The following is a 14,448-nucleotide window of genomic DNA, read 5'->3' on the forward strand; positions in this document are numbered from 1 at the left end:
AAAATTCAGAAGATGCAGGAGAGGTCATCACATTATATTCCTGTTCAACTGAACAGTCAGATCGTTCTGACCCAGGGTCTGTCATGATTGTATGGTCAAAACATTGGCCAGTTATGCAGTCCCTTTAAGATTCAACTTCTGGCAAAGGATCTGCTTATATTTTCCCTGATAAAAGTGGAACAAAACTGGATGAGTCATGGAAGATGACATCAAGCTACTATAAACTTAACCATATGTTGGCCCCAATTGCAGCTGTTATGAATGAGTTGTATTTAAACTAGAAGAAATCAACACAGCCTTTGACACTTGATATGCAGATACTAATCTAGCAAATAATGGGGTTTTTTTTCTCAGTTCTCATTAGTAAGAAGCATCAGAAGCTGTTTGCTTTTAATAGAGAATATTTTTACAGCAGTACACATTTACTCCCTCAGGCCAGGGCCAAATTAACACGTCTGCCCTTTGTCAAATTATAGTTGTCAGAGATCTTGATTGCCTTGACATTCCTCAGAACACTGGTCCACTATATGAATAACATCATACCAGTTGTATTTGGTGACTAGAAAATGGCAAGTATTAGAGATATTTAATAAGGTGGCATCCTTAACACTTTGCATGGAAATCTTAGCTAGATCACCCAGTTAGATATAATTTCTACTTCCACATTATTATAGGTGACAGTATTGTTAAAGTTCCTGCAATTATGTAACAACAGTCCCCATTCTTCCAGTTTCCAGTAACATCTTCCTCACTTATTTTAAGTCTTTACTGGCAGTCACGTTTAGGGCCGTCAGGCTGCTTCAAGCTGCCTCTCAGAATACCTTTGGCTTTTACTAATACACTGCTCGTTGTCCTGCCAGCTGCTGCCCACTGCCCAGTTTCAATATGCCATTCCCATGTTTTAGATTATTGGGTATGGCAGCATATCTCTTCCAGGTACTATAATCTTTGTTAGTTATGTACTGCTGCATAAAATATTACCTCAGTATTTAGCAGCTTATAACCAGCAAATATTCATTATCCCATAGTTGCTTTGCATTAAAAATTCAGGAACAGCTTACCCAGGTGGTTCTGACTCAGGGTTAATCATGATTTTATGATCAAAATATTGGCCAGTCCTGCAGTACTTTTAAGATTCAACTGGTGCCAAGGCATCCGCTTCCAAAAAGATCGTGGGTCACTCACACGGTTGCTAGCAGGAGGTCTCAGTTCCTTTTCAAAACACTGCTTGAGTATTTCCATGACATCATAGATGGCTTCCCCCAGAGTGAATGAACCAAGAGAGGGCATGTCAGAAGCCACGTATCTTTCATAATCCAGGCTTGTAAGTTATAACAAGTATTTTTGCAATATTTCAGTGGTTACATAGGTCATCTCTATGCAATATCAGAGAGCACTATAAAAAGGCATGAATACCAGAAAGCAGAGACGATTGAGACCATCTTGGAGGCTGGCTACCTACCACAGCCTCTCTGCATTCTGACAGCATCAGACATGGCACCGGGGAATATTGCCACAGTCTATTTATTAGTTTAAGCAACTCAAGCACTGAGATCACAGTGGTCCAGAATGTTTGCTGTCATGAGATATATTTCAGATAGATAAATGGCTATGAGGAACCTCTGCCTACCCCTAATAGAAAATTGGCAGCACAGACACTTAGGATATGGGAGTAAGGCTATGCTTTTAGCAAAAGAGAATTACTCACATCCACGGGAAGAAAATAAAAGCATAATACACACACACACACACACACAAATACACGCCACAAAATAGATCCTGACAAGCTATCAGGTCCTAGTAGATATTGTATGCTGGACACCAGCTAACTTTTTAGCTGGAGTTGTCTATTTTAAGCTAGACATTATGAAGCCCACCAAATAAAATTTTTGGTAAGACATAGCTAAAATCCATTGCGCAACAGAAAGAGAGCATTGGGGATCAGGCCCACACAGATCCAAAAAAAAAAAGTAAATTCCATAAACACGTTGTCCAGATTCCCATGACACCTACTTCTTTTACATGGAGGACCTTTCCTCAACTCATGGTTCATAAGGGATTTCTTAAGACCAGCTTAAAAAAAAAAAAGAATAAAAACTTCAGGCTTGATAGGCTTCACACAATATTTTGACACTACTTGTAAATGGACAGCTGCAACACAACAGCCCACTTGTTATGGCTCTACAGGATCGTGGTGGAGAGGCATCCTCCTACAGGACAGAGCTGTGAGTTTACATTTAGTGTTTTACTCTTTACCAAGGGACGAGTAGCCTAAAATACAGAGTTACGTGGACTTCAAAGCAATGGCAAATGGCTTATCTAGCTGATTAGAAATATGGAAGTCTGGAGAAATTGCATATGAGTGTTAAATGACAGTAGATCCAAAGGGAGGATCTTTGTGGACTTCGTTAATGCCCATCAGGGAACATCTGCATTAGAGGCAGAGTTGAGTATCTAGGTAGGCAAGAAATTTTTACCTGTGGATGTCAGCCAACATTTTGCTTCAGACTGGCCATTGTATCAGGGATGGGTGCTATGTATGGACACAGCAGTTCGTATAGGCTTCTTCTCACCAAGGCTGGTCAAACTACTTCAATTGCTAAGAACCCATCTGTAAGAAGCAACCAGCCAATTGGTTATATCACACACTTCCTACCACGAATGGAACAACAGTTCATTCTTATCAAAATTGACGCTTACTCTGTATCTGCATTTGTCTTCTATGGCTACAGTGGCTTTACCACACCATAATTAGAGAACTTGCAGATATCCAGTCTCTTGGTCTTATATTCTAAGTATGTATAATATTGCTTCATTCAAAAGATATCTCTTATAACAAAGGGACATGACAAGCAGCAATGACAGTGAAATCCACTGGACTTTCTACATACCTCATTACCCAAAGCAGTTGTTCTACTTTTAATAGTAATATTGCCCAATAAAGGCTGAAGTTAAAAAGTAACAAATTGCATGATTGGAGAAACATTTTCCATGATGAGCTAAGCCAGTAAGCAAAATATGGTGCCGTGCCATAAAAGCCAAGACATAAAAGTCTTGGCAAAATAAAACTCTCAGGCAAAATAGGATTGGCCTGCTTTCTATTGTTTCCCATGAATCACTTCAGGAACTTGTGCTGTCTACACACACAATCTTAAACTCCGCTGAACTGGAGGATGTAGTTCTAGAGGGGAAAACCTATACTTGCAGACATTGGACTGGCCATAGTATTGAGAGAGACAGTCTGTGATTCATTGGACTTACTGGTAGAATGAGTGGATCTGAGTGGTGCAAAAGATAAACTATATCGGGAACTGCCTATGTGCTCCTTCAAGCAATTTTATGCAGCGGGGAACAGGAGTCAAAGAAGGAATGTTCAGTCATTCTATTCTGTGGTCCGGCAGATCTGAGATGCATTTTGTAAGTCTCCTCAGAAGGTCCCACGAAGTCAAAACCAGGCACCTATAGCAGTGAACAATTTTATTACATACCCTTGCACTGGCTTTCCCTTGATCTCTTTCACTTACTCTTTTGTGCCTTAGCCCTGCTCCATAGAATTACTTCTAAAATAAACTAGACAAAAACAAAGTAGAACTTTTGGGGTAATCCAAGACAAGACGGTATGATTTAAAATTGATTAAGATTTCACTTACTATTTTTATCAAACTCCCCTGAGATAGAGTGAGAATTGTATTAGGACTCCTTTGCCTCCAATAGCTTAGCATCAGGTCAGACTGCTAAATATGTATTCTCCAAAGACAGCTCACTTTTGGACAATTGTAATGGAAGATCTGTAGTTTGATATGGGTAGAAAGTTTTGTACATTTCATATTTTTGAGGGAAATGTTATGCGGTTCTTGGTGCTATGCTTTGACACCAATTTTAAGACAACCTATTTTAAACACTCACGAACAGGCATTTACTAGATTTGCTAGTTGATGCCTTCAATCCATTCTCTAAAGCAGCCTATGGAGACTTGTCATGTCCACTGAGATACGTTTATTACGATCAACAATTTCTATCCTTATTTCATAAATAACCTGCTGCCAATAACATATATAGTGAAATGCTGTATAACTCTCAAGTTCGCTTTATGCTTTTTGGTTGTTGTAATTATTTGGGAAGTGGGGTAAGTAGGAAGTTTGTTTTGTTTTGTAGATTGACAGTGCAACTGTTCAAATAGGTCTTTTAAAAATTGTCATATGTATTAAGACAGTATCACATTTTGTTATTTTGAAATCAAGACTCTAACAATCTCAGATTTTTTTGAGTTTATGAGCTTGAAAGGAAAACCTTGACTTAGCAATCTGCTAACTTGAAGAAGAATTTTCTCTAAGAAATTGTTTTTGCATCGCCTTATTTGCATGAGACTTTATTCAAAAGTTGGGAACTTTTCCCGATAGCACCATAAACTCTCTAACTGGATTGCTCAAATACGGTTTATATAACTGCTATTTGCAGGGTGTTTAAATGCATCCAATGAAACCACAGAACTATTTGAGGATGTGATGGTTTTATATTTTCTTCAGATTTACGGAGATTGGACAGATTTACAGACTGGACAGAATAACAAAATTGATCTTGTTTATTTTTCATATCTACTACTTGATGGAAAGATCAAATCAGATAATATATGTGAAAATACACTTCTATATAAATAAGAAATAAAATATAGCAATAAAATAAAATATAGCCATGTAATCTGGGGATGTGGTATTTAACACACCTCTTATTGAGATGTTCTGAGGCTGTCTGAAAGGCACCTGTAAACCATAGGCATGTGCATTCCTGATAAAATTGCCTAACTCTGTAGAAAATAAAATAGAAGTCTGCCTTCTAACAAACCTGAAATAAACTTCTGATGGCTTTAACATATTTAAATAAAATAAATCTATAAAGAAGATTAAACTTTTAATGTATGTGTGTATTTATAAATCTCCATATTAAAAAATATATTTCAGTCTAAAAAATCAATGAAAGTAATATACTATTGTGTTAGTAAGGGTCTGCATCTGAAAAACAGAAAATAGTATACTCAAAATAACACAAAACACTGACAGGAAATACACTTTAATGGTCAGAGAAAATGTTAACAGTTCAAATAAATATATTGAGAAAAACACATCCTTGAGAATGCTGGAAATAGAGAAACCAATTAAACAAATAATTTATAGGAGAGGAAATTGTTATGTTAAAAGTCATATGTAATGAAGATTTAACTAAAACAACAGTGGATTTGGGCATATTCATCAAATTAACAAAATAAAATATAAAAACCAATGCTGAGCAGGGTGTAGTGATAGAATATAGGTTTCTACAAGGTTCTTTGAAAACTCAATTGGGCAACAGGTATTTTAAAACCTTAAAATTGTCAAATGCTTTGACTCAGGTTTTCACTTTAATGGAGTGTAACCTAAGGAAATTGTCACTGATACATGCAGACTTTAATATACTGTCACTTGAAAATGTGAATCTTTTTGTGTGACAGAAAGGCACTTCACAACTGTATCACAAACATTTCTCATAATATTGGTACTTAGCTTATGGTTCAGGTAGAGTTAGGAAATGATGGGAGCTAATGACATGGTTCATATTTCATTTCTAAAATGAGGAAACCAGAATGCAAAGAGGTTAAGTAATTTTAAAGGAATATTTAACATAATAGATCCTAAAAATAGATTCTTGTGTTTAGCATTGTAAAATCAGCTACCCTAGTCACTGAGTCCTCACTCATTTTCTCATCAGATTTAAACAGTCTGTTCTAATTTTGTATGTGTAATTTGACATTCTTATATAATTTCTTATTAAAGTTTAATTAATTTTTGAAGATGAAAGCTCAGCTTGACAGCCACAGTGATCTCTCCTTATCCACCAAACTGATTTGTCATTTGAGAGTTATGTTTTAAGATTAAATTAAAACTCAAGTCAAAGAAGCTACAAGCTCTCCTCTTGTTTTTCCTCTGAAAGAAATTTAAATCTAATTTAGATAAAAAATATTCAAAATGTATTTTTGTATATTCACAAATCCATACAAAGGGTTCTACGAGGCAGAGCACATATATATAATTAAATCAACTCAATTAGTATAATTTTGAATGGGACAGTATGCTAGGCATTCAGATCACCAGTCTATGGAACTATTTTAAGACAAACATTTAAGACCACATGTTTGCTTCTATCTATGGCAAAAAATCATTTAAAATGAGCAAATGAAGACATACTAGGCAAAAAGATGTTCTGATGCTGAAAAACAGGTAAGGATATTATGAATTCTTCAGAAGCTTTGACATCTTTCTGGAAACCACAATATACAAAAGAATTAAGGTAAAGAAATTAAGACTATTTTTTTTGTCAAGTAATGGACTCTCCAAGAAAATAAGCACGTAGGATTTCCCCAATAGGAGCTCGCACTTGGAGGAACAGCGATCTGTAAATATTAGAGGTTGAGAGAAATGTCCTCAGGAATTGCTGTTGGAAGGGCAACCTGGCATATTTTGGTGGGCGCTTTTGTAATACTACATATATCAAAAGCTTGAAAGTGTGCAAACGCCTTTCACCAAATTATCTGACTGATGTACAACAATGGAGTTTAATTATAGCATTCTTTATAATATTGGAAATAATCAGGAAAGACCTACATGTCCACTGATAGAACATCAGTTAGAAAAAAAATCATGGTAAATTGACACAGAACTACACAAACATAATATAGATCTAAATATGAAAATATGAAGAGCAAAGGAGATTATACAACTGTCTAGAAGGTTCAATCTGTGTGTGTGTATGTGTGTGTGTGTGTTGTATCTATTGAAACTGAATTATTTTTATAGCATATTGTGAGTTAAATGGCAAATTATAAAACAGCTAATTGATAGCACAATTCTACATTTATTTTTAAATAAATTTATATTCTAATTGCTCAGAAGATGACAGCAAAATATGATGACAAAGATTAGTTATCTTTGGTTTATGGAATTTATCAGGAACTTTTCTTTCCTATTATTTAACAGTAATTTCTAATCTTTTTACAGTGATTTGGTTGGGTAAAAGCAAATAGAAATTTTGTTTTAGTTTTTTTATTGTAAGTTTTAAAATAGGATTACTGCAAAATATGATGGCTAAGACTAGTTATCTTTATGAAGTTTATCAGGAACTTTTCTTTCCTATTATTTAACAGTAATTTATCATCTTTTTACAGTGATTTTGTTGGGTAAAAGCAAATAGAAATTTTGTTTTAGTTTTTTCAATTGCAAATTTTAAAATAGGATGTGTAGCATTCAAGAGGCAGAATTTAGTATATTACTAAGCTGTTTGTGTACTCCTTGATCTTAGTAAAGTGGGACATGCTGTTCTGTAACCAAATCCAGGAGGGGAAAACACACTATCTCATTTGAAGGATGCATATGTAGTCAAACAAGAAACTGGCTCATTCGAGAGTTTTATAGCAAACAAGAACAAAAAGTCGTTTGCATAATTTCTTATGCTCCTTTTATGGTGTTTCTCTTTTATAAGGTGCTTTGGAACAGTTGCTGGCCACCTGTCAATAATGTGGCCTTTTATAGACTCAACCTTTTATTGTTCTCATGCCCTTGACATATAAAAAGCAGTCTTAGAGAAGTCAGTGTTGAATATGGCGGGGAGATAGTAATTTTAAATTTAGAAGGCTGTCTTTTGTAGACGGAAATAAAGAGACAGTTTTGAATGACATCAAGAGAATAGTCACGTTATAAAATCCTCTTTAACAGGAATAAAAATAAATTCATTATTTTATCAACAGTTTGGTGAAGTTAGTGCAGAATTATATTTAAAGCACTAACCTAAGGAAAAGTGAGCCAAGTAGCATTCATTTAAAGTTTTTACCACAATTTTGCATAATTTTACATTGATTCCAAGTGAAAATATTTGTATTGTGAGTCTATCAATTACACACAAGTTTGGGGCATATAAAACAGTTGCTTTAATTTCCTCTTAGTGAAGTAAGACATCCAGTGTTTCCCTCTGGATTTACATAAAATCTGTCAAGCTAAGTGTTCTACACATATTTATTGACCCACATTGTAGAAGTGCTTTGTGTGATACTGAGTAAACACCATCCAGCAAATCTATATGCAGGAATACATTTCCATTCATATGGGGTATTATCCAAACCTCAAATAGAAAGCTGCCTATCCTTTATTTTGCTCAGTTAGATTCCAAATTCCTTCTAAATGATCGTGAACAAGAACAATAAAAGAAGCAAGTTTTGAACCAATGATAATTCTTACTGTTCTTTTCAAAAACCAAACACTACTCCCCCAGATCTTCTACTACCACTGCCTCCCACTCTTAGTAATGTAAGATGCAGAGCTGAATTTTAACATTTATGCAGAGACATTTGCTGCACACTGTCATATTTTAATTGGTAGAGGATTTCATGTTTTCCTTGATAGAGTTTACGTATTGGGTTTTCAAATTGTACTTTAAAACATTTGCACCCCTTGAAACATGGTAGCTAATTGGGTTAACAATTCTCAGTTGTCAAGAGGAGTTTTAGATTGGTCCATTTCTATTCAATTTGGTCCCTTTTCAGTGTGTACTTGTGTCAAGACTGCTTGGAGGGCAGAAGTAGACAGCCCTTCATTGTGTGTACTGTGGGGAAAATCTGATCTTTCAAGAGGTTGGTTAATTGGACACACATGTGATACCCAAGGTGCAATGAAAAGATAAGAGCAGTTAAAGCCTACAAGGTGGATGACGTGGTTTTTTTTAGGTTCAATCATGATTATATTTCCTCTGCTTTTGCTGGTGCCTTCATGCATTTTATTGTTTTCCTTTAGCCTCAGTAGGTATTTTTATACATCTCCATGAAGTTTTCTCAGGATATGTTATCTGCTGGTTCTGTGTAAATATAATTGGAATAAAATAAATTCCACAGTGTTATCTGTGAGTAGCTGGTTAATAAAAATCTGTGATAATACTATTAAAATGGGAATTTAAATATATTTATAACATATGCTTTTCTGAGTTATCTAAGCAAACTTTAGCAATTATTATGCCTTATCTATATATAATAGTATTATTGAATTCAATCATTTATTCCTGCTGGCATTGACATTACAAATATAATGCCTTGGATATTAAGATCTGTAAACTAATTTCTCTCCTTTCTGAACAAAATTATTGAGGCAATTTATCCAAATGGAAGCTATGGAAATTAAGTGACATGTTTAAACTATGGAATGTAACTGGTTATTCCATTAAATTAGCAGAAGTGCAAAGCTTTTACAAATATAACTAATTAAGCATATGTAAAAGATAAATACACACACATGCATGTGATATTCCTGGTATTCAGTAAGGAACATCTAAGTAAGAACTATCTTATGATGAATTCTGAATTTGAATTTGCGATAACACTTGTCAATATTTCTATATATCAAATGGTAATTTTTATATTAATTGATCAAAAAACTATTTTCATTGACTAACCAGCCTCTGCAGTGGAATCAGCACTGTGAAAAATCAGTAGAGAACTAAGTGATTAGAAATGTTCTTGACTGAGAAAATTTAGTTTCTCAAAACAAAAGAATGAAAATATACTCCCTGACCCCTTTAGGGAGTGCATTTTTATTTTTTATAAAGTGGGAAATGAACATTTGATTAATGATGTTATAAGTAAGATGCCAGTATTATTAAACTTTTATAGGAGCTGTTTTATTTCTTAAGGCATTTATACATCTTGAGTAGAAATAAAATACTATATTTTTAGATGTAGCTGAAAATCATTGCAGAAATATGTGCTTTTAGCTAGCTCTGAAGGCAAGAGAATAGTCTAGTAAGAAATACTGTAGTTGACACCCATGATCATCTGAAATCTGCCTCTAAGACAATGATAATTTCGGAAAAACATTGTGTATATTTAGCTATTACTACAATGGGTAATGGAAAAATTAGAGGTTCTCAAGATTACACTGTGGTTCTGACTGTAATTAAATATAGATCTGTATTTTTAAGTTATGTCACTAGTATCTGCTTGTGTTTTCAATAATTAGATAAAAATCAAAAATCTCTAGATAATAATATATTGGAAAGGCTTAAAGGAAAAGCACATTTTGTCTTTATCCACAATTAATTGTTCAAATGGCATCTGTTGAATCATAAATTAATTGGAATTATTTTCTTGATTTGGTTTCTGATTTTATTCATTCATTCAAAAATATTATTGAAATTGTTCTACGTGTTCTGTCTACATTTGTTGCAGAGGGTAGGCAACGGCCTGTCCTCAAGGGGCCATATATAGAGTCAGTCTAATGTGATAAACAGATATTAAATATTTGATAAACATTACTAATTATACTACCTTAAAGTATGACTAACATTTAAACATTATGTGAGAAACACACATGGTGCTCTGGAAGTGTGTAAAAAGGGAGCTCTCCATAACTTGATGTAAGTAAACTATGAATCATTTTCAAAGCAACCATCTTCTACTTTTATTTTAGAATGAACTTAGAAGCCAGATTTTTTTACTAAATTTTGGTTTGTAAAAGTTTAACATCTTCACCAGTCCTTATCTTGTCAAGGGTAATTTTCAGACTTAAGAGTTGACTAGTGTAGCATAGTTCTGTTTCACAGTTGTTTTAGGAAAAAAAAGTTATTTTGAGCATGTTTGTTTTTCTTAGCAATTACATACAGACTTGAAGTCAGTTCACATTTTATATACTCAGATTTCTGTAATAAAACATTAATTTACATTAATTAGTAAATCATATCTATTAGTAATAATGAAACCTTCCCAAAAATGTACAGTTATGTTTTTTAAGTGACAACTCATAAGTCCATTATAAAAAATCATTTATTTACACTTTGAAGATAAAAGAATAATTTTTTTCTTAGTAACCACAATCTGATTAATCAGTCTAACTTCATAATTAATTTCAAAAATTAGAAAACAATAATATATCAGGAAGTTCAACTACATTACATCTGGGATTTAGAGTTTGAGCTAGTACAAGACGCTTATATTTTCAAATTCAGACTTAATGGCAGATAGTTTACTCCTAATTTGAGAGTCTGATATAAATATGTTTTTATATGCTGTCTTCAGATGGAAAATAAGGACCAATGTTTTGTTCAAGCACAGCGAGGATGGGGAATAAATGCTAAGGATGTGTGGAATTAATTCTAAAATTTTATACATATTACTAGGTTCTCTTATTAAGAAGTGTCCTAGCTTCTGAGTATTTAGAAAGTCTTTAAGAAAGAATCACCAGATTTGTGAACATATATTTTTCAACAAATTAAAAATAAGATTAAAGTATTATTAGGTGGATTGCATTTTGACAGATGCAGCAAACCCGCTGGCTTTCTAAGCCCATAAAGTTTCAGTATTTACACTTCAAGGAGACTGTTCCCCAATATCCTTGAGTATTTTGTATCCCTTGTAAGTATGTTACATCCCTTATAAGCATGAGTATTTTACATCCTTATAATTCTCTGTATACAAACTTCATAAAGGAATGATACGGGTATGCCAAGTATCTAATATTTACTTTCATGCAATAATGATTAGTTAGAACAATATTTACAGCAAGTCTCTATTCTATTTACAACTTCATAATGACATTTGCAAGGAAACTCTCAACGAATTTTAAACATCTTTCATATTAAACAAAATTAAACGTTTAGATTAACTATAATACGTACATTCTTTATTTTTTTTTATTTGTATACTAAGAGTTGTTTTGTACAGAAGAAGCTGAGGCTACAACTCTAATATCCAAGATAAATCATATGACTAAAAGTTGGAACTGTAATCTGAAATACAGAATGGCTTTGTTATTCATTAAATATTTAAACTTGGCAAATTACTTTTCCTTCTTGTTTCCTGTTTTCTCATCCATAGAATGAATCCATTGACCTACTTTAGTGGGTTACACTTTTCCACAGTAGAAATCTCTTGCAGACATAATCTTATGCATAATCCCCACGTGAATAAAACTGAATACTACAAATAGAGTTTTTCTTATAAAAGCAGCAATGAAGGAGGATGGCACGCACCAGTGTAAAGGTGTGAGGGGCACTAGAGCTCACCCCACGTGTTGGTCCTCAGCTTCCCACGCAACAGATAGAAAATGGCTCTAAGGCACATCAAAGAAGTTCTCAAATTTGTGGAATACTTTTTGAAAATCATGTAATCATATGATTTTTAAGTTTCTTTATGATTCCAAAATAATACAATTCTCAATTTCATAAATTGGGGCCTGTTAAAGCACTGAAAATCATAGCATCTACCTTAGAAAAAAATAATATTTGCAAATATAAGGTTTAAATCTATTCTAAGAAGGATTTCACAGAAAAAAAAAACAGATTTCATATTAAAGCCACTGATATAAGTATTCCATAAAACAGCTCTATAACACCAAATACTTCATGTTTAAGAAATGAGTAAATAAATAAGACCCCAAGTAACCACTCAATGATTAGAAAATTGCAAAAATATTTTAGTTAAATTTAAATTCCCTTACCCAGCTCTACATTTCACTGGGGAAATAGGAAAAAAATAAATTTGGTAAATTTAAAGGCACATTTACGCACCTAAATGAAGATTTTTGCTTCCTAGCTTTGGTAGCCAGAAAGTGAACACTTTAAGGTCTGCTAGCACGCATAATACACAACTATTAGATCCTTGCAGTCATAGTCTACGAAAATAAAAAATGATGTAGATCAGAGCAAGTTTCACAAAATAGTTAATTGTCCAGGAAGGGAAATGCCTGCAAGAAGCTCTTCACATGGGGCCATTTTCTTTGCCCGTTGCTGAAATCGATTTGATGCTTGTGAGGCAGGAGTAATGAGTTTTCCCTGTGACTAATTTCTGATGTCCTTTATCAGCAAGGATTTCTAACTACCTAAAATAAAGGAAATGAACTAAACCAAACTTTTAGTAATCCCAAAAGGACCCAAAGAGAACTTGTCCCAGCAGTTACCTTATATAGACTCTGTGACACAGCTCCCCTTTTGCAGAAATTCTTAATGCAGATCATCACTTTCCAACAGTTGTGTACAGAGACCTACTTTATAAGACCTTAGGGAAGTTAATGTGCTAGGTCTTGAAAGGTCTTTCTGGAATGTGAAGTAACGGGTAGTTTTCTTCTAGTAGCACAGCTAATTTTTGTGTTGCAATTTTTGCAGGTCCATGGGGCCGATGCATGGGAGATGAATGTGGTCCAGGAGGCATCCAAACGAGGGCTGTGTGGTGCGCTCATGTGGAGGGATGGACGACGCTACATACTAACTGTAAGCAGGCCGAGAGACCCAATAACCAGCAGAATTGTTTCAAAGTTTGCGACTGGCATAAGGAATTGTATGACTGGAGGCTGGGACCCTGGAATCAGTGTCAGCCTGTGATTTCAAAAAGCCTAGAGAAACCTCTTGAATGCATTAAGGGGGAAGAAGGTATTCAGGTGCGGGAGATAGTGTGCATCCAGAAAGACAAAGATATTCCTGCGGAGGATATCATCTGTGAGTACTTTGAACCCAAGCCTCTCCTGGAGCAGGCTTGCCTCATTCCTTGCCAGCAAGATTGCATTGTGTCTGAGTTTTCGGCCTGGTCCGAATGCTCCAAGACCTGCGGCAGCGGCCTCCAGCACCGGACGCGTCACGTGGTGGCGCCCCCGCAGTTCGGAGGCTCTGGTTGCCCAAACTTGACGGAGTTCCAGGTGTGCCAGTCCAGCCCCTGCGAGGCCGAAGAGCTCATGTACAGCCTGCATGTGGGGCCCTGGAGCACCTGCTCAATGCCCCACTCCCGACAAGTAAGACAAGCAAGGAGACGCGGGAAGAATAAAGAACGGGAAAAGGACCGCAGCAAAGGAGTAAAGGATCCAGAAGCCCGCGAACTTATTAAGAAAAAGAGAAACAGAAACAGACAGAACAGACAAGAGAATAAATATTGGGACATCCAGATTGGATATCAGACCAGAGAGGTTATGTGTATTAACAAGACGGGGAAAGCTGCTGATTTGAGGTAACGTTTTAATTTCTGTTAACTACACAGGCCTGTCAAGATCATGAGTACCAAAGACATCCTGTACTATTTAATAACTTCTAGATTACATACAGGCACAACCCAGGATTAGCCACCCCCAAATGTAAGGCTTCTGAGCTTGTGCGAGTTTCTCGGTGTTGTTTCTATTGTGCCCATGTTTAGGCCGTGTACTACTTAAGTTATTTTGATTTTCCTTTCAAAGTCTGGAGCAGGAGCGATTCTTCATGAAAAGATACTGCTTCTTCTCTATGAGTAGACAGTGCTGTTTCTCTATAATAGAAAAAAAAAATTTGCTTAGAGGCTGGAGTATTGGGATTTTAAATTCAGACACTTATTTTAGTCAGTTAATAGAAAAAGACATAACCTTTGCAAGTTAACAGCATTTTCAGAATTACCCTATAAACAAATCTGCTCTAAACAACAAGCCA

At 35.0% G+C, this 14,448-nt stretch overlaps 1 protein-coding gene across 4 annotated transcripts in view; it reads left to right on the forward strand.

Annotated features, from left to right (window-relative positions):
- The window catches only part of THSD7A (thrombospondin type 1 domain containing 7A), a 491,756-nt gene that overhangs the window by 186,759 nt on the left and 290,549 nt on the right, over positions 1-14,448 (forward strand). For all 4 annotated transcript variants that reach the window (XM_032286742.1, XM_032286743.1, XM_032286744.1 and 1 more), the window contains exon 2: positions 13,168-13,999. In XM_032286742.1, the coding sequence (XP_032142633.1) occupies positions 13,168-13,999 (832 nt within the window). The remainder of the gene's footprint in view (positions 1-13,167; positions 14,000-14,448) is intronic.

This window comes from Sapajus apella, unplaced genomic scaffold (assembly GCF_009761245.1).
Source record: "Sapajus apella isolate SASKATOON/1434 unplaced genomic scaffold, GSC_monkey_1.0 scaffold19, whole genome shotgun sequence".
NCBI lineage: Eukaryota > Metazoa > Chordata > Mammalia > Primates > Cebidae > Sapajus > Sapajus apella.